The 20,475-nt window shown below is 38.9% G+C and overlaps 1 protein-coding gene across 2 annotated transcripts in view; it reads left to right on the forward strand.

Annotated features, from left to right (window-relative positions):
* The first annotated feature begins 1,645 nt into the window (after window positions 1-1,645).
* The window catches only part of SLC25A12 (solute carrier family 25 member 12), a 102,942-nt gene continuing 84,112 nt past the window's right edge, over window positions 1,646-20,475 (forward strand). Inside the window, exons 1-2 of one of the 2 annotated variants that reach the window (XM_052658947.1) lie at window positions 1,646-1,735; window positions 2,694-2,741. In XM_052658947.1, the coding sequence (XP_052514907.1) occupies window positions 1,724-1,735; window positions 2,694-2,741 (60 nt within the window). In that variant the 5' untranslated portion in view covers window positions 1,646-1,723. Of the gene's footprint in view, window positions 1,736-2,247; window positions 2,365-2,693; window positions 2,742-20,475 lie in introns of those variants that run through there. The other variant, XM_052658946.1, reaches the window with a different exon arrangement.

Raw genomic sequence — 20,475 nt, forward strand, 5'->3', positions numbered from 1 at the left:
TTGTTAAAAGAGGTTTGAACAGACTGAAGAAAGAGATGTGATGGTGGCAGACAGTTAAATCTACTGCAGAAGGAAAGCTCACTTTAGGAGTACCTGTCATATATTGTTCCTTATCCGCAATTTCCATCTGCCGCTGCACTTTCGTCATTTCTCTGGATCTGTGTTCGGGGTGCTCAGTCATGTCTGACTCTTTGCAGCCTGATGGACTGTACCCTTCCAGGCTTCTCTGTCTGTGGAAATTTCCAGGCAAGAAAACTTTCCTGGAGAGGGTTGCCATTTCCTCCTTCAGAGGGATCTTCCTGACCCAACCTACTGTGTCTCCAGCTTTGGCAGGCAGATTCTTCACCACTAGTGCCCCCTGGAAAGCCCATTAACTTGGATACTTAACAGAAATAAAACCTGTTGTGAGATTCAACACTGGAAACATGAAAGAGGGTGGAGGAGGGATTATTGCACTAAATGAGATAATATAAAGCTTGGAGTGTTAGACTTTTTTTTTTTTTTTAAATAGGGAGTAAGCTTTCTTTAGACTTCTCTGGTGATTCAGATGGTAAAGAACCTGACTGCAGTGCAGTAGACCTGGGTTCCATCCCCGGGTTGGAATGACTACCTACTCCCATATTCTTGTCTGGAGAACTCTATGAACAGAGGAGCCTGGTGGGCCACAGTCCGTGATGTTACAAAGAGTTGGACAAGACTGAGCGACTAACACTTCACTTTTATGCTTCCTTTAAAGATACAAACAAATACACAGAGCTGGGATTGCAGGATGCACTGCCCACCTGTAAACTAGAAGTAGGGACTGTATGTTATTAATCTTTGTATTCTTTATAAGCAGGACTGTATCTGGCATATAACAGATGCCCAGCAAACAATTGTTGAGTGACTCAATATTCAGCTCAATATAGTGGTAATGTCAAGACTCAGTTTGAGACATTATTTTGGTTCAAAGTAGAGCTACTTATTTTTGGGTGGGGCTGGAAATGTTTTTGTAGAGGGAAGTTCGGCCAGGATTCAGTGCCAGCCCTGGCAGATGGATTTTTTCCCCCTAAACATTTGTGTCCCACCTCAACCAGACAGGGATTTGGGTGATTAGGAAGGTGGAGTCTACTAATAAAGCTTTGTAACAGTTCAGGAGGCACTCTATTAAGTGTATTCATCCCATGCCAATTTAAGGGCATATTTCTCAAGTTACGTTTACCTAGGTTTGCCCCAGAATGAATGAGTCCTAGTCTGTTTTATTGTCAGTATTTCCCTCTCGTCAACAATTCAATTATTATTGTTGTTATTACTGAGACACGTTCTTTGATCCTTCGAAATCCTGCTCAATCTAGGCCTCAAGTGTTCCTGTAAGTCTCAAGGGAAAACGACTTTGGCTGAAGTCGGCGCCCAAAGCCACACCCTCCAAGAGGCCTTAAGAGACCTGGGGCTTTCCTGGCAGCTACTCAGCTGCTGGCAACCACGCGGCGCGTCGGAATCCCACGGCTTGGCACCGAGGTCGTCCCCGTGGGAGGCCGGTCCCCTCCCTCCGCGCCGCGGACCAGCCGCTTCTGGCCGGGACGCGGCCCTTCAAGCCGCCCCGCCCGCCCCGGGCTCATTTGCATAGGGACGCGCGCGGCGCCGGCGAGCGGGAGGGCGGGCGCGGCCGGGGAGGCGGCGCGCGCGCGCCCTGACAGCTCGGCCCTGCTCGCTCACTCGCTCGTCCCCGGCTTCCGAGCACAGCATGGCGGTCAAGGTGACTCTAACTCTCTGCTGCTGCCTTTATTTCATAAGAGACATTCCAGGGACCCTGCCTGCAGCCCCTCACCTCTTCCCATTGACTCTTTGGCCTGATTGTTAGATGGCGTGTCCTGGGGCTCCAGGGAGAACTGTGCGGGGCTTGGACCGGAGGGAGAGGATGCCCGGCGGGGGGAGGGGAAGGAGGAGGGCTTGTGAGTTGGAGGGGCTTGTAAGGACCACTGGTCGGTGAAGGAGGAGGAGTATCCTGCCCTAAGTACATGGGATTGTGAGCCAGCAGTTGGAGGGCATCAGAAAGGGAGTGGGAGGAAGTGGCATGGAAAGCCGGGGATACCCAAGGCATCCGTGTATTGTGGTGGGGGAGGGGATGAGTAATTGAGTATTTGGGGACCTCTGGAGCCAGGGGCAGCGGTTGGCATTTGAGCTGCAGGTGACAGGATGTCTAAAGTATTTAGAAACGTTGTAGCTGCTTTCACTATTTTAGGTTGGGTGGAGAAGGAAAGAGGCGTGGAGATAATTATATTCTGCATTGCTTTCCACGGGAAGAAAGGCCAGTAGGCCATGCGATTAATTTGGGTGTTCCAACTTTGCTGTTGTTTCTACTCTTGCTGGACTCTTGGTTTGAAGGTGGGTGGATGCTCACTGTGTCGCGAGTGGATGTGGAGTAAAGTAAGGGCTTGATCCTCATGGCCTTTCCTTTCCAGCCCAGGGGAAATCTATCTGATAGATTTGCTGTTTCTTAGGCTCTTCACACCTGTCTTTCCACCGTGTGATCGCACAATTCCAATTTGACAGTTGTTATCAGTATTAGTGCTTTTAATATGTTTTCAACTAAATGCACTTGTAAAAGATAAGAGCATTGATTGTTAGCATCTGTGAACTCTAATCTGCAGAGATTATGTGATCTCTAGTGAAGCATTAACTGGCTTTTTTTTTTTTTTTTTTTTTCCTTACAGACAACCAAGCGAGGTGATCCTCAGGAGTTAAGAAACATATTCCTACAGGTAATGGCTTCTGTGCTGTGCTTCTTCTTGGTAGAGCTGGGGTGGGGGGAAGGTGTAAGTCTAGTACTTTTCAGGCCTTAGCTTTCAGGAATGTTTTATCAGTATTTTCATGTTTCCTTCAGCACATGAGAATAAATAATATAGATTATAAGTCTTATTAAGATTTGATAAAAAGATTTCCCTCAAATTATTGTTTTTTTTAAGTGACTTAAGACATTAAAAAAAATCACTAAGGAGAAAAATTGCACCTTCCCTTAAGCATTGTGACCAAAATATATTGACACACTTGTGCAATTGATAGGTATGATTAAAATTCTTTGTTCTTTGAAAATTATGTTTATAAAGTTTTCCTGCTTCTAAGCTACTCTCTTTGCAGTTTGTTACAGAGATAAGAATAGTATAGTTATTCTTAATTTGTGTGTGTCTTTTCTGCCTCCATTTATTTTTATTATATCCACGGGCTTTGGGGGTTGTGTTACAAAATGTTACTATCTGTGATTCTTGCAAGAATCCACCTTCAGTTCTGCTAAATTTTTATGATCAGTGACTTGGCTGTAGACTTTTAAAAAATTGGCTTAGTTTTTTGTTTTGCTTTATTTCTTAATTTCAGAAGTTCTGCATGCAGGAAATTGTGTTTAAGTATATATAAAGGGAGACAAGCTTAGGTGACCTACCAAATACTGTATTTTTCTGAATTCTTTTGAGAATTTTTGAGAACGGGTCTATTCTGGACCCGTTCTTGTATAGAAACTTTGACCTTGGGCACGTCCCTGCTGGGTGTTGTAAAATGAGAGGTGATCTTCCAAGGTTCCTTCCAACTCCAAAAGTCTATGATTCTATATTAGGAACAGATTCTAACATGCGCATCAGCCTGGTGCAGATGACATTTTTATCTGAGAAATGTAGATTGCTTAAGCTGTTGTTGGGGAGGAGGCTGCATAGATGACCAATTAGTGAAAATGAGAATCTTAAATTTTATAAACTCTGGTAAAGGGAAGCATCATTTCCAGAACAAAAGTAATTGTAATAGAAATGTTCTGTTTGTGGTTTGAAACCTTGATTTCTCACAAGTGTTCTTGAAAATAACCAAAAATATGTCAGTGTTAACCACACCATGTGCTCAATTGTTTCATGAGGAATTCAGGTGATATAGTTAATTTTGTTTTCTAAATGAAGTAGACATAGGAAAAATGAGTGGAAATGCTTCATGAACTAATGAACAGAGTACTGACCAGGTGTTGGCAACACTGGGTTCAATTGCCAGTCCTGCCCCTATCCTGTGGTTTTACCTGTGAGCTAATTATCTGGCTTTCCTCTTCTCATGTATTTCTCAATGGGCTATAAGGAAATGGGAATTGAAGTCCTTTCAGCTTTAAAAATCTTGTGGAAAAAAAATCTGTCATTCTGTATGGATTTGATTTTGGAGAGGAGAGGGCTGGGACGATGCCTAGCTTTTTGAAAACTTTCAAATTTTATCTTTTTACACGTTATTTTGATGATACCCTTACTTTTTATACTGAAAATTTGTGGGATTCATTAACTACATGTTTAGCAGTAATGGTAAAGCATTGACCCAAGAGTTATTGATAAGGGGCAGAACATAGATACTACCTTCTGGTAACTGAAACAGCTTGATATAGAATATAGTTAGTTGAATCAGTTTGAGGGCTATTAGCAAGTAACATAGATTTCAAATTTATATCTTAAATACTTCAAACTATAGTTACTTGAAGCTATAGGGCATTATTTAGAAACAGTTTTGTTTTAGATGCATATGGTTTTTTAATATTTTAGAAACAATAGCAGGCAAAAATACATACTAACTATGCATTTCTTTAGCAACTTAAACATATTTATCGAAATAGTCACTGACAATTATTTACTGTGTGTCATGTATGTACTTGTCTTTAGTTTAGTAGACAGTAACATGTTGAATAATTAAAGGGGAGAATTGAGTCAAGACTTGAATGGACAGGTAAACATGACTAGTCCCTCTTTGAGACCTGTCCCATATACCACAACTTGTGGTTGAGGGAGTCAAGAACAATGAAGGGAAATATGTGACCTCTGGTATGATAGTCAAATTGATTTGTCTAGATTCTTGTGGTCATGTAATAATAATAACAATGGCTATTATTTACTGATCATTCTGAAGTATGCTGAACATTGGCCTAGTCTTTTGGGGTATTATATTAATTTTTTTTCTTTTTAAACTGACGTATAGTTAATTTACAATGTTTCAGATAAGGATATCTTATTAATTTTCATAACAACTTTTCTGCATGCTTAGTCACTCAGTCATGTCTGACTCTTTGTGACCCCATGGACTGTAGCCCACCAGGCTCCTTTGTCCATTGGATTCTCCAGGCAAGAATACTGCAGTGGGTTGCCATTTCCATCTCCAAGGGATTTTCCTAATCCAGGGGTTGAACCTGGGTCTCCAGCATTGCAGGCGGATTCTTTAACAACCTTAGGAAATAGCATTATTGTCCCTGTTAAATCATGCTCAGTCGCTAAGTTGTGTCTGACTCTATGACCCCATTGACTGTAGCCCACCAAGCTCCTCTGTCCATGAGATTTTTCTAGGCAGGAATACTGGAGTGGGTTGCCATTTCCTTCTGCTGGGGATTTTCCCAACTCAGGGATCATACCTTTATCTCTTGATTCTCCTGCATTGCCAGACAGATTCTTTACCACTGAGCCACCTGGGAAACCCCTCCTGTTAAATAGATGAATTTGAATGAGTTAGTTAATGTCACTTAGCTCATAAATGGTGGACCCTGGATTCTAGTCAAACTCTAGAATCCATATTCTTAACCCTTACATGATACCACTTGTGGGTTCTTGAACTGGAATGAGTTTTGAAAGCTGCTGCTGCTAAAAGCTAGAGGCATGTAAAAGTCTAACCGCAACTGTGTTTGTTAAGAAATTAAAGCAAAAAAAAAACTGGTTTGTTAGGTGATGAAATATAATACCTTTCCACTGTGACTATCTAGAACATTTGGCCAAGGCCTTCGGATTTGAAACAGTAGGAAGGCACTCTGGGTTTCTCAGTGGGCAAATTGAAGTGGGTAAATTCTGGCAGCTCTTTGTGTATGTTGGGTAAAGTGCGGAGAGGTTGAAAGTAGGTAGAGAGATCTGTTAAGAGGCCATTGAAATAATTCATGTGGGAGATAATGACCTGCAGTGGCTGATGGCTGGGGAAATGGAATGGAAGGACGATGCCAGGGACTTTGGAAGGGATGAAATCAATTGAATGTGGTATTAAATATGAGAGAAAAGGAAAGAGTAGTAAATCTAGCATTTTTATGATAGATGTTAATTCATAAGGCATCTATTTTAGGAGTTGGGTGAGGGCATTGTTAAAGTTTGGTTGCTAAATAAATGTGTCCCAATAAGTTGAAGTCAGATACAAGTTTTGTATAGGTGGTAGATGAAACCTTGGATTAGGAGGATTAATTATAAAATAAACAAGACAGGGAATAAAGGACTGATTTATAAGTGATATTATCAATTGAAATGGAAGGAGGAGGAGTGGAAGTGAAGGAGAATGGCCTCATGGGAGTTTAGAGTGTCACAGAAAAGGGTCTAGTCAGAGAGTGAAATCTAGATTTTTCTGTTATTAATATAATTTTGTTTTGGTAGGATTTGAGGGGTCTTGAATTCAGGGTCGTTTGAGCTAATTAAAGACTACAGAGAAGATATAATTTTGAATTTTAGAATGCTATTGAAAAATTCTGGAAAATTTAGATCTATGGCATTGACTGTCTAAATTCACAGCTAGCTGATGTGGCTCACAGTCATTTGTAAACAGCAAAATACTCCTGTTTGAAAGTGATATTATACCTGTTTAATGACACTCCATTTTATGTGCAAGTCTATTTAGATGCAAGTTGATGAGTAAGTGAGCATTTTGATTCTGAGTATAGAGAAATAGGTTTTTTTAATGTTCATCATTTCTCAAATTTTGATAAGCCGTGTTTTCTATTAATTAAAAGAGAAGAACAATAGTATTCACTAGGATTCTTTTTCCTGCCCCCTCCCCCAAGTACATAAAATTGGAGCACAGCAAATGAATTCTTATGTATTAGACTGCTGTAATTTTACAAACAGCTGTCAAGCTAATATTTTACTGTTAGTACCCTTGAAATTGTCAATTCTGGATTTATGTCCTCTTTTACCTCTCTCAGCCATACGCTATCATTGACCCAAATCTGCTCCATCAGAGGTATATGGTAGCAAAAGGACACAATGGAGGCAGTGAAGAGGAAGGTGAGGTAAGGACAACAGGGATGTCATAGGCTGGCTGTTATACACCTGGCAAATTTAAAAATGAAGAGTTAATCTGGTTTGGTCTGTGTTTTGTGGCAAAGTAGGTTGATCAAAAAGCAGTTTTAAGGGACTTCCCTGGTGGTCCAGTGATTGTTAGGATTTGGCTCTTTCACTGCTGTGGCCCTGTGTTCGTTCCCTGGTTGGGGGAGTTAAGATCCTGCAGGCCGTACAGTGCTGCCGAAAAACAAAAAAACTGTTTTAAGATTTTTGAAGATCTCTTTTTTTTCTTTTTAAATTGGTAGATTTTTCTGTTGCTCATTTACCAATGTGTTCTATGATAAAGGCAATACATGTTGAGACTGTAGCATAAGATATGCTAGACCCAAAATGTGTGGCAATGTAGAAATCAAATACTATTTTTATGCTTTTTTCTTATCACCAGTGTAACTAGAAGATCGTATCCCATATCAAATTATGAAAATCCATTTTTTTGTGTTTATTTTACATTAGAAAATAAGTAGAAGATGCTGCTGCTAATGTAAAGAAAACAGTGATTCTTCTTTAGGGTTTTTATGATAACATAAATTTTTAATTGAAAGAAATGTCCTTTATTCAATAAATATTTTTTTTTACATATTATGTAGTTATTTACTTTTGGCAATAACCTGCAGCTGAAAAGGGAGTTAGCTTATAGCAGGAGACTCTTCTATTTTGTTGAAATATGAGTTAGGGCTATGTTTTCCAAAGTGTAGGAAGTGTATCACAATATTATAGTTATAATAAGAGAATCAGGTATTGAAAGATGATAACATCTACTGAGGCCAAATGTGGAGAAAAATGGTGCTCTCATAGTACATTTGTGGAAACAAAGACTCTTTGCAAAGCAATTGGCAATGGTTTAAAATAAAAAGATAACCATTTAAAGAAACAATCCTATTTTGGGGATATTTATCCCAGAGAAATAAAAATACTTATAAGAATATATATGTACAAGATGGTTAGTGGCAGCACTCAGTTCCTCAAAAACAAAAAAAAAAAAAAGTTGGGGGCACAAAATAAATGCTATCAAAGGGCAGTGGTAGAAAAATTATGAAACAACAACGATGGAAAATTAAGCAGATACTAAAAAGAATGAGTTAGACTTACTCCAGCTGATTTAGAGGGATTTCAAATGTACTATAAATGAGTCTGCCTGCAGTGTGGGAGACACAGGTTTGACCCCTGGATCAGGAAGATCTCCTGGAGAAGGGAATGGCTACCCACTCCAGTATTCTTGGGACTTTCTTGGTGGCTCAGATGGTAAAGAATCTGCCTGCAGTCAGAAGACCCAGGTTCAATCAGGATGATCCCCTGGAGAAGAGAATGGTTACCCACTTCAGTATTCTTGCCTAGAGAATTCCAAGGACAGAGGAACCTGTCATGCTGTACTTCATGGGGTCACAAAGGGTGGGACACAACTGAGCGACTAACACTTTTTTTTTCTTTATAAATAAGGAAAGACACGTGTATATATGGAAGGATAGATAATGTTAACTTGGTTGAGGTAAGAATTCAGGGGAAATAAAAACAAAATCTCAATGTATATGTGTTAAATTTTGAGCAAGTGCATAATTTAAAAGTAAGAACTTAGTAATTCAGCTGCTGCTGCCAAGTCACTTCAGTCGTGTCCGACTCTGTGCAACCTCATAGATGGCAGCCCACCAGGCTTCCTCATCTCTGGGATTCTCCAGGCAAGAACGCTGGAGTGGGTTGCCATTTCCTTCTCCAGTGCATGAAAGTGAAAAGTGAAAGTGAAGTCGCTCAGTCATGTCCGACTCTTAGCGACCCCATGGACTGCAGCCTACCAGGCTCCTCCACCCATGGGCTTTTCCAGGCAAGAATACTGGAGTGGGTTGCCATTGCCTTCTCCGTGGTAATTCAGAAGTGAAGTTGCTCAGTCGTGTCCAACTCTTTGCGACCCTGTGGACTGTAGCCTACCAGGCTTCTCTGTCCATGGGATTTTCCAGGCAAGAATACTGGAGTGGATTGCCATTTCCTTCTCCAGGAGATCTTCCCAACCCAGGGATTGAACCCAGGTCTCCTGCATTGTATGCAGACACTTTACCGTCTGAGCCATCAGAACATGAAGTTAAAAGAGACTTCCCAGCATGAATTGAGTTGAAGAAACCAGTAAGAGACACACAGAAAGGGATCTATGGTTTTCTTAGCCATCCTGATTAAAGGTTTTCACCAGTTTTTCAGGCTATAGGAATTGCAGATAATAGCCTTTATCTTTGGTTTATAAAGTATTTGCCATAAACTATATAGAGTTCTTATTTTTAAAAAAGTATTAGGCATTAAGGGCATGCTAGCAACATAGAGGCCTGGCGTGCTGCAATTCATGGGGTCGCAAAGAGTCGGACATGACTGAGCAACTGAACTGAACTGAGCAACATAGTGAAGACTTTATCCTTGAATCAACTAGACAGATGAAAGAATAATTAAGATTAAAACATTAGAGTTATTAAATGCTATCTATGTCCTACTATCTGGAGAAGGAAATGGCAACCCACTCCAGCATTGTCCTACTGCCAGTCAATACATTTTTAATTACCTAATAGGCTAGGCACTGTGCGAGGTTTGTAGGTACGACAGAGCTGTTTAATGAAGGTATGGGTATGACCTCACATTCTAGGTAGGGGTGAGACAGACAGTAACAAAGACCACACATTAAAAAACAAATATTAACCACAGGATTGTGACAATTCCAATAAGTAGAATGATGGAAAAGGTGATCGTTTTTCAAGATGATGGCCAGGCCCCTAAGGAAGTGATATCAGGGCTGAGAACTGAAAGGTAAGTAGAGAGAATTCCACATGTGCAAAGGCCTGGATGTGGATAGGATTTGGTATGTTCAACAAACAAAAATGAGGCCAGTGCTCCTGAAGCCTCAGTGAGTGAGGGGGTGCATGGCCAGTAAGAGATGAGGCTGAAGGAACCACACCAAGCAGGACCTTGTTTATAGGCCATGAAGAAGAGTTTGGATTCTTTTCTAAAAAATATTGTGGGACCTGTCGGAGGTCTTTCACCTTGAAAGTTGAATGATTCAGTTTATATGTTAAATCGATTGTACTTAAAGATAGATCATATTGAAATGTAAGCTTTCGCATATATTTCTGTGCTTTCTCATGGATTTTCTACTCTACCTTGAGTAGACTGTGATTGTTCCGATTTAATTTCCTCCTGTCCATAGCATTCTTAGGATATCTTGATCTGGGCCTTGGTTGACTCCTTTTCATCCAGGAGGCAACAGAATGTCGCCAGAACCTTACATGGGCTTTGTAATCTAACCAGAATCTGAATCCCCTTTGATCCCTTTTGCTGAGTCACCTTAGGTGTTTACATTTCTGTGGGAGTCTGTCTTCTCATCTGTCTAAGAAAGGATAACTGCATCTATCATATAGGAATATTACAAAGATAAGATAATGTGTAAGTAGTGCCTGGCACTCAGAGAACCTGGTAAAACTTAGTTCTTTGTCTCTTTCCTATTCTTCTGAGCTGAGGACTTTTCTTTCCTGAAAAGGATCTCAGTCTCTTGTGTTCCCCAGGTCACTATGCTGGACCTAGAAAGTGACTAAGGATGCTAATACGTATTTATGATTATGTACATGTAATCAGTTAGTTATTAATTACATTCTTGAGATATACATCTGAAGATCTTCACAAATCCCCATATTCAGAAATATCTCCACAAAAGATAATTTCTCTCTCAAGCGTATAGATCCCGAGAAGGGGTAGAGCCATGATTAAAAACTGGGAGACTGCGGAAGTATGTGCAGTGTTTTCATTTAAACCTTCTGTTGCTCTGTCTTAACCAGAGAAGGAATAGTAGTCCAACCAAGGAACACCAAGACGCAGACCTGAGAGAGAGATTATAATTCATTCTTTGTTTGTAGTTTGTGAAAAATCATCTCCCTGTTCTGTTCAGCTCTCTCTTACTTAGCACTGCTGAAATTTCTGAAACATGGCTCACTGAAACCAGAGCCATGGCTTCTAGAACTGTACTATTGTTTGTTAACTGTTACGTTGTAGGGACTATTTTAAGCTTTTTATACAAATCACTGTATGTAATCCTCAGGACAGCTCTATAAGGTAGATGCCATTAATATTCCCATTTTATAGATGAGAAAACTGAGCCCCAGAACGGTTAAGCAACCTGCTCAAGGTAATATAGTAAATGGAAGAGACTTGCTTTATGTGTGTTAATACAACTTGCCTTATTTACTTAACATTGTATGGCAATGCAGGTATGGTAGTACATATAGAATCATCTCATTTTTGGGGTAGCCTTTTTTATTATGAAAAATTTCAAACATATATGAATTTAAAGAAAATAGCATAATGAATTGCCATCTACCATCACTAATCTTCGACTATCATGGTTAATTTTGCTTCATTTATATTGCAGCTGCAGGGGATTATTTTGAAGCAATTCTCAGACATCTTATCACTGCATCCATAAATACTTCAGTGTCTCTCTCTAAAAGATGATGACTCTGAAAAACAAACCAAACCAACCACAATGCTTTCTTGTACCTAAAATTTTTCCTTAACAAATGAATTTCAATTCAGAGTTGCAGTTTCCATGCTTGTTTCTTTTTTTTTTTTAAGCTATTTTATTACAATCAGGATCCAAGCCAGGTTCCTACATTGCATTTTGTTGATCTGTCGTCACTGCTCCTTGCCAGGATAAAAGGCCTTTTTTCCTTATGGCAAAAATCTTGCTATGTAATCAAGGCTTACCGACAGTAAAGCATTTGATACACCTAGGAGCTACACTTTGATTATCAAACACATGATTTGTCCAGGCTTGTAAATATATATGCCCCTTGAATGTTCCCATGGTTACTTAGACCAAGAAATTGAAGTGTTTTTAAGAACAATGCAAATTATTCAACTTAATCTGCTATGAAACATTCTAGTTCCAGTTACTGAATTCTCTGGGGTCGTTATTTCCAAGGTTTTTGGCCATTTTTAGGGGTTAAATTGTTTTAAAAGACTTAGCTTATTATGGTAACTTCTGTTAATTTCAGTGATTAACTGGAGTCTTGCACCTCCTCACTGTGTTAGACATTGCATGGTAGCTGACAGTAGGCCTTGATGTAAAAATACACATATTAACACAAAAAGAAGATAGTATTTCATGAAACAGTCTGAGGAAGGCAGGTTTCTGGAGAATTCTTTTTGGAATATTAAATAGATTTTGTTTCCAGTGTAAGTGAAATATGCAACTGAAAATGCTAATTAGATGTATAAAACTGCCTTTTCCTAAAAGATGCATGTGTGCTGCTGCTGCTGCTGCTAAGTCGCATCAGTTGTATCTGACTGTGCGACCCCATAGACGGCAGCCCACCAGGCTCCACCGTCCCTGGGATTCTCCAGGCAAGAATGCTGGAGTGTTAAAAAGAATACATTTGAATCAGTTCTGATGAGATGGATGAAACTGGGGCCGATTATACAGAGTGAAGTAAGCCAGAAAGAAAAACACCAATACAGTATACTAACACATATATATGGAATTTAGAAAGATGGCAATGACGACCCTGTATGCTAGACAGCAAAAAAGACACAGATGTGTATAACGGACTTTTGGACTCAGAGGGAGAGGGAGAGGGTGGGATGATTTGGGAGAATGGCATTGTAACATGTATACTATCATGTAAGAATCGAATCGCCAGTCTGTGTCCGATGCAGGATACAGCATGCTTGGGGCGGGTCACGGTGATGACCCAGAGAGATGTTGTGGGGAGGGAGGTGGGAGGGGGGTTCATGTTGGGGAACGCATGTACACCCGTGGTGGATTCATGTCAATGTATGGCAAAACCAATACAGTATTGTAAAGTAAAATAAAGTAAAAATAAAAATAAAAAAAAAAAGTTAAAAAAAAATAATAAAAAAAGAATGCTGGAGTGGGTTGCCATTTCCTTCTCCAATGCATGAAAGTGAAAAGTGAAAGTGAAGTCGCTCAGTCGTGTCCGACTTTTTGCGACCCCATGGACTGTAGCCCACCAGGCTCCTCAAATGCATGTGTAGATTATAGTAAATACCAGAAAAATTTTGTGTCACTCATTAAAATCAGTTTTAAAAATTAATGTGGCTTCATAGAGTTGCTAAAATCAATGAGGCTATATGTATTAATCACTTTTTCTCATTAAAATATTATTTCTGCTATTGAATTCCGCATTGCACTATTGTAACTGAATTTGTGTTGTTGGATCTGTTGTGGTCTTTGCTTGTTACATAGAGTGCTTGAGTAGTGAAAGGGCATGCATTCCGGACTAAATTTGGCTTGCATTAGGAGTAAGACCAGTAATGGTGAAGGACAACAAGATTAGCTTCGTGTGCTCAGCTCTTGCCATGGTAGAAGTCTTTCTCTTCCTTTGCTCATGTAATTTCTTTTTTCTGTGTAGGAAATGCTCTGTGTGATATTTGTAGTTACCAAATTTTGTGACATTGCCCTTTGAGAGTTAGAAATCGCAAGGATGTTGCAATCTGAAAATGTCAGTTTATCTCAATTGGAACAAAGTCAGGGAGGAACAGTTTGTTTTGACTCATGTTACAGCCAGCCACATGTTGGATAAGCAGAGATGAAGCTGCCTAGACCAGTCAGGACTGATTTTCTGATAAACCCAAGAATAGTAGGAGCCAACCCCAAGGAAACCTTGGTTAGAATAAGGGTGAAGAGTTAGTAACTCATTTATGTTTGAGCAGAAGCAGAAAAATTCAGTATGCAAGGAGGAAACTGGGATCTGCTGCTTTTTTGTGTTTCTAAGCATTTTAGAATAACTATGTCAATCTGCATTAGCTTTACAATTTTCAAGTACTTTGATGTTCAAGATCTCTTTATTCCCTTAAAAAAGATCTACCTTTCTGTAATTTCTCATTAAAGAGACTCTGAGAAGTGTGTGTTTGCTCCAGAAATCTCTACTATTTAACAGCACAGGAGATTAGAACCTCTTTTCTGACCTTAGTTTCAGTGTCCATCATGCCATGGTCTCTGAGTGACTTGAGGGCAGGAACTATGTTTTCTTGAGTCTGCATCCCTAGTGCTAGGCCTAGTGCCCAGCACAAAGTTGGTACTTGGTAAATGTTTTAAAATGAATGCAAAATAACCTGAAAGATTTAAGCAGATTTTTGGCTTAATAAGAAGTCCTTCTAGATATATTACGTTGGTTTTGGTGGGCGTACTGAAAAAGAAAATCCTTGATCTTGACACAGTGTATAATTTTTAAAAAGCAACCAACTTTCTAGTCACAGAGTATCAGAACTTTCCTTTATAATTTCTAGAAAATCTTTTAGAAATATAAAAATCAAAAACGTCTGTTTTTAAACTTACACCATTTAAACAGCTAATTTATATCATTAGAACTATTTGGGCCTATTTACTCATTCATGTTCTTGTTAAAACTATTTGGGCCTATTTACTCATTCATGTTCTTAAATTTTAAGTTAACCTTTTTTTTTCTTCCCTTATTCAGTGGAAATGTAGTGTGTAAACTCTTTGTAAAGTCTGCTTTATAATTAACCTGTGATGTTGGTTGCATACATTCTAAAGCTTACTTAAGGTTATATTTGGTAAAATTGCAAAGGAGTTATTAGTATCCAGTTAACTACAGTCATGTGAGGTCTTGATGTGTTGATCTGTTGGCTTGATAGAACATTTCTGGGTAATATGATCGTCTCTTTTGAAGCTCAAGGTAGTTCAGTGAAAGTATAACATAAATCTGTGTACGAAACCATACTGTCTTTTATCAGCAATGATTTTGATTAAATATATAAAGATTCTAATCTTTCATTAACATCCATTTTCTTTCTCATGCTTCAGAATGTCAAGGCTTTTTCAAACACATATGAACTATACTCAAAGTATTTCTGGAAATGCCAAAACTATGGGCACTTTTACATTAAAACACTTCAGTTAGGTTTTAAAAAAGTTTAATTGAGAAAATAGACCACCTATTTTTTTCCTGATACTGTCAGCTACTTCTTGTCTATGTCTTTTATGAGTCCTTGACTTCTTGCCCAAGAAGGATTTATGACTGCTTAAGAAACATCTTTGAAATGGCAAATGATTAACTCTAAAGTTATTTGGAGTATGGATATAATATTTGGCTAATTTCATTTCAAGTCATTTTAGTTCAGTCTTTGAAATGATAGGAACAAAATAGAAACAATATTGTGCAACTAAATTAATATATTAATTTTTTAGCATAAGTGTAAGCCTAGGAGATCCAAAAGTTTGTCTTAAATTGCTTTTTTTCATTTTTTGTATAAACATGCAAGTCATTTTGGTTAGCAGAAAAAGTCTTAGTAAGCCCACTTAACCTTTTCTTGTTTCTAGCTGTGTTACTTTAGGCCATGTTTCCTTTTTTTGTTTGTTTAAGCTTTGGACACGACTGAAGCGACTTAGCAGCAGCAGCAGCAGCAGTAAGCGTTATTATTATCCAGTCAATTAAAATCAGCATTAAAAGTAATGAAGTTATTTTAAATAAATAGGTCATTCTTATTTTAAAAAAATATTTTTAGTTTAAATGTATCACCCATTTTTGAGGTACCTGCTTTTCTTTGTTAAGGAAATGTTCTAGCCTTTTGGCTGACTGTGGGTAGATTCTAGTTTCAGATCTAAATTCCCTCTTCTGTTTTGTCTGTTCAGGCAGCAGGCTCAGTGACATTGCCAAGTAATTGTCTCTAATTTAATGAGTTAATTAGTTAACTGTCTCCTGCAGAAGTCAAGTACTGACTCCTTGTGGCTGAGAAGACTTGTGTTTTTTTCCTCTGAGCTATGCACTTTATCTTTCAGTTAAAATAGACTAGGAGAGTTGGGAAAAACTCTAGCAAAATACCTCAGGGTAAGTGATTCTCTGGCATCATTTATAACCCCAGTTATTGGCAAAGCCTGTTCCAAGTACATGTCAACAAAAGCAATTGATTTCCTTGCTGGCTACTGTGTCCTTGGTGGTTTGTGCTAAGGCTGCTCCATTTCCTGATAGTTTTAAAGTTAAGAATGTTGGTATTTCTGTGTGTATGTAATCTGTGTATATAGTGGTGATAGTTGGGAATAAGATTCAGGTATTAGATATCAGACAACTTTGTGACAAAAAGAAATGGACACTTCAGTCAGTTCAGTTCAGTCACTCAGTTGTATCTGACTCTTTGTGACCCCATGGACTGCAGCATGCTAAGCCTCCCTGTCCATCACCATCTCCTGGAGTTTACTCAAACTCATGTGCATTGAGTCAATGATGCCATCCAACCATCTCATCCTCTGTCATCCCCTTTTCCTCCTGCCTCCAATCTTTCCCAGCTTCAGGGTCTTTTCAAATGAGTCAGCTCTTCACATCAGGTGGCCAAAGTATTGGAGTTTCAGCTTCAGCATCAGTCCTTCCAATGAACACCCAGGACTGATTTCCTCGAGGATGGACTGGTTGGATCTCCTTGCAGTCCAAGGGAATCTCAAGAGTCTTCTCCAACACCATAGTTTAAAAATATCAAATGGACACTTACTTGCTTTATTTTGTCAATACTAACTGAAATGTTTTCATATTGTTCCTTTTGAAAATTAATATCTGCTAATTAAAGAAAGCAACTCAATTGGGAAGTGAGAGAACAAAGATCACCATAACCCATCTCTTATATTTACTTGTTTTATATTTAGTTCTTAATTATTTTAAATTTCTCATAGAAATTGGCCCAGGAATCTTTGTTAATGAATATGAGCATTTTTATGGTTCTTTATGGGCTTCCCTTGTGGCTCAGATGGTAAAGAATCTACCTGCAATGCAGGTGACCTGGGTTCAGTCCCTGGGTTGGGAAGATCCCCTGGAGAAGGGAAAGGCTACCCACTCCAGTATTCTGGCCTGGAGAATTCCATAGAGTGTATAATCCATGGGGTCGCAAATTGATGCTTTTGAACTGTGTTGATGGAGAAGACTCTTGAGAGTCCCTTGGACTACAAGGAGATCCAACCAGTAAATCCTAAAGGAAATCAGTCCTGAATGTTCATTGGAAGGACTGATGCTGAAGCTGAAACTCTCAATACTTTGGCCACCTGATGAGAAGAACTGACTCACTGGAAAAGACCCTGATCCTGGGAAAGATTGAAGGCAGGAGGAGAAGGGAATGACAGAGGATGAGATGGTTGGATGGCATCACAATTTGATGGACATGAGCTTGAGTAAGCTCCTGGAGTTGGTGATGGACAGGGAATCCTGGCGTGCTACAGTCCATGGGGTTGCAGAGTCAGACACGACTGAGCGACTGAACTGACTGATAGTTATATATATATATATATATGTATGTATATTTATATATTGCTAAATTACTTTTTTGTTTAATTTTTTTAATTGGAGGATAATTACTTTACAGTATTGTGTTGGTATTTGCTGTATAGCTGAATCACCTTTTTAAAGGACTGAATGTGAAAAAGCAAGATGGATAGAACCGTGTGAATAGTATGTTGTCACTTGTGTTAAAAAGACAAGGATAAGAATAATCATACATATTTGTATGTATATATTGGCATATATGGGGCTTCTCAGGTGGTGCTGGTGGAGATATAAGAGACATAAAAAATGTGGGTTCATTCCGTGGTTTGGGAAGATCTCCTAGAGAAGGGCATGACAACCCACTCCAGTATTCTTGCCTGGAGAATCTCCATGGGCAGAGAAGCCTGATGGGCTACAGTCCATAGGGTTGCGAAGAGTTGGACCAACTGAAGCAACTTAGCGTGCATGCATGAATATTGGTGTCTATGTATATATCTCCTATATATAAAATTGACTTATGCACAAAAAAATCTCTGGAAACATGTGTGAGAAATTGATTGCCTCTCGAGTGAGGAATTGAGTGAATGGGAAGAGGTGAGAGGAAAACTTTTTTCATTGTATATTCTTATTTTGAATGCTGTGAATTGACAGTATTAAAACCACAAATAAAACAAAAAGCCTCTAGCAATGGGTGAGAATCCCCATTGCTTTTTCATTTTCACTCCCACTTGGGCGCAGGCCTCAGTCTCTCTCCCCTGGATCTTTGCAGTGGCCACTGCTTGGTCTCCCTGCCCCCAGTCAGCTTGTCTTTTCTCCTGCCCATCTTTCACATTGCTGCTGAGGAAAGCACATGTCAGATCATGTCTCTCACTTCCCAGAATTTCCAATGGCATCCCATGGCCCATAGGATAAAGTTCCAACTCTTTGTTTTAGCATTCTAAGTCTTCCACTATCTGCTCTCAAATTGCCTTTTCAGTATCACTTCTACAGATCTTTATATACCCTCTCTTTGTTATCTGTCTCCAGACAACACCCGCCTCCCCCCAAAAAGAAAGAAATTCATTTTTTAAATTTCTGTTTTGTTTTTTTTTAAAGCCTGAAATACCCTTTCTCTCGATTTGCAGTTAAAACTGAATTTTGCTTTCAAGGCCTGTTCTGAACATTATTTTCTTTTTCCTCTCTCCAACTCCCTGCCATCTATCCTCAAAATGAATCATTTATTTTTGGTTTCCATCGTATGTGTCTCATACCTTTGGCACTCATTCTACTTAATTGCTCACTTATCAGTTGCTTACATTCTATTTTTAGACTTCCTTGTATTGATCCCTCTTTCCAGCCCCAGTAGTCTTGCCAACATGGTGCCTTTCTCCACTCCTGCCTGTCTTTTACCTTGGTGGTTTTCATATCTTGGTAAATGTGTCAGATTATGTTATACATTGAAGAATTTTGAGGAGAAGAAGCAATTGATTAGAATTAGTAGAATCCACTCAACATCATACAGTTTAATTTTTCTTTATCCTGTTTGCATGCCTATTTTGAAATGTCAAAGATTATTTAGTTTTCATTTTATAGATATGTGATATATATCTAGAGGCCTGGGAGGAGAATGGCATTGTTGAAGGACTCACAGTGAATAAGTTTAGAGCCAGGGTGTAAACACAGGAACCTTTCAGGTATGACTTTTATAGCATGTAGAGAGAACATGACTTTATTTTGGGGTTATACTAGTTAGGTGCTTTTGGTAGTACCAGCTAGTAAGAATGTGTCCACCTTTGGACATTCTTATGTTGGCTGATAGAGCATTTGCTGTGATAACCTCAATGATATTTTTCAGAATACCACAAAGGAAACAATTTAAAATTTAATTTTATCCTTATTGAAGGAGCTAATGGCTTGGTTTAGTCAGATTCCCAAATGAGGACATTTGAAATGCTTAACCGAAAGCAAACCAACAGTCCTTTGATCTTTTGATCCTTGTCTTTCCTAGAAGCAACCTCTTGTAACTTTTCTAGCTATTCATTTTTCATGAATAGAAGTATTTCTATACTTTACTTTTCATAAAGTATAGAAATACTTCATATCTTTGTACTGCTGCTTCTAGACACTACTGACTTTCTGTTATAGCAGCTGAAGTATTTTACTTCCTCTCCCTCCATGCTTATCAGTATATTTATAATAGTCATTAAATTAATATTTGGTATCTACCTTATTATAACTCTAAATTGTTTATTTTCTGCCAGATCATATAATGTTTTCTATTTTTATATGACAAAAATACTTATTCATAATTTACTTTTTTATAGAGTTAAAAATTGCTTAACTTTTTGTTTATTTAGTGATCTGTGTACCTGTTACTGATCCCTTAGCAAATATTTACTGAGTGCCTGCCGTGTATCAGCTATTATTCTTGGTGCTTGGGATACATCAGTGAACATACTAGGCAAAAATTCCTTCTTTTGTGATATTTACATGCCACTTGCGAGATAGACAACAAACATGATAAGTAAAATACATAGTGTGGTAGGTGCCAAGGGGGAAAGCACAACACCAGAGGGGAATTGGGAATATAAATACAAGTCTGGGCGGCAATGCTAAATAGGGTGATAAAGGGTAAGTCTCATTGAGAAGATGACATTTGTGTAAAGATTTCGGCTCCTCCCAGGGTTATTTTCCACAAAGCCAAATGCCTCGAATAATCTGACATTGCAGTTTCCCTAGTGGCTTGCTGTCTTGGAGCCCTCTCTCTGCCAGCCAGGACTGGCAGTCCAGAGACATGCAGCACAAATGTTGTCCCGGGGTTTCCCTTGGCCACTTCACTGGGTTGGATCATCTGGTTTCCTGGATCCTCCATCTTTCTATTACTTGGTTCATGCTGTCTTTTTGATGGGGCAAATTATCCCATATCCTGAGAAAGGGTACATAAAAGGGAGGAAAAGCATATTGAGAATACGGATATTCCAAAGTACTTTTAACCCACCCTTACGGTTGATTGAAAGTTTGGCTCAGTTTAGAATTCTTGGTTAGAAATCATTTCTCTTTGAATTTTCAGTGCCTTACTGCATTGTCTTCAAGCTTTCAAAGTTTCTGTTGGAAAACATTGAGGCCCATGATTCATAATTGTTTATACATGACCTATTTTTTCCCTCTGAAAACAATTA

This window comes from Budorcas taxicolor, chromosome 2, assembly GCF_023091745.1.
Source record: "Budorcas taxicolor isolate Tak-1 chromosome 2, Takin1.1, whole genome shotgun sequence".
Taxonomy (NCBI): Eukaryota; Metazoa; Chordata; class Mammalia; order Artiodactyla; family Bovidae; genus Budorcas; species Budorcas taxicolor.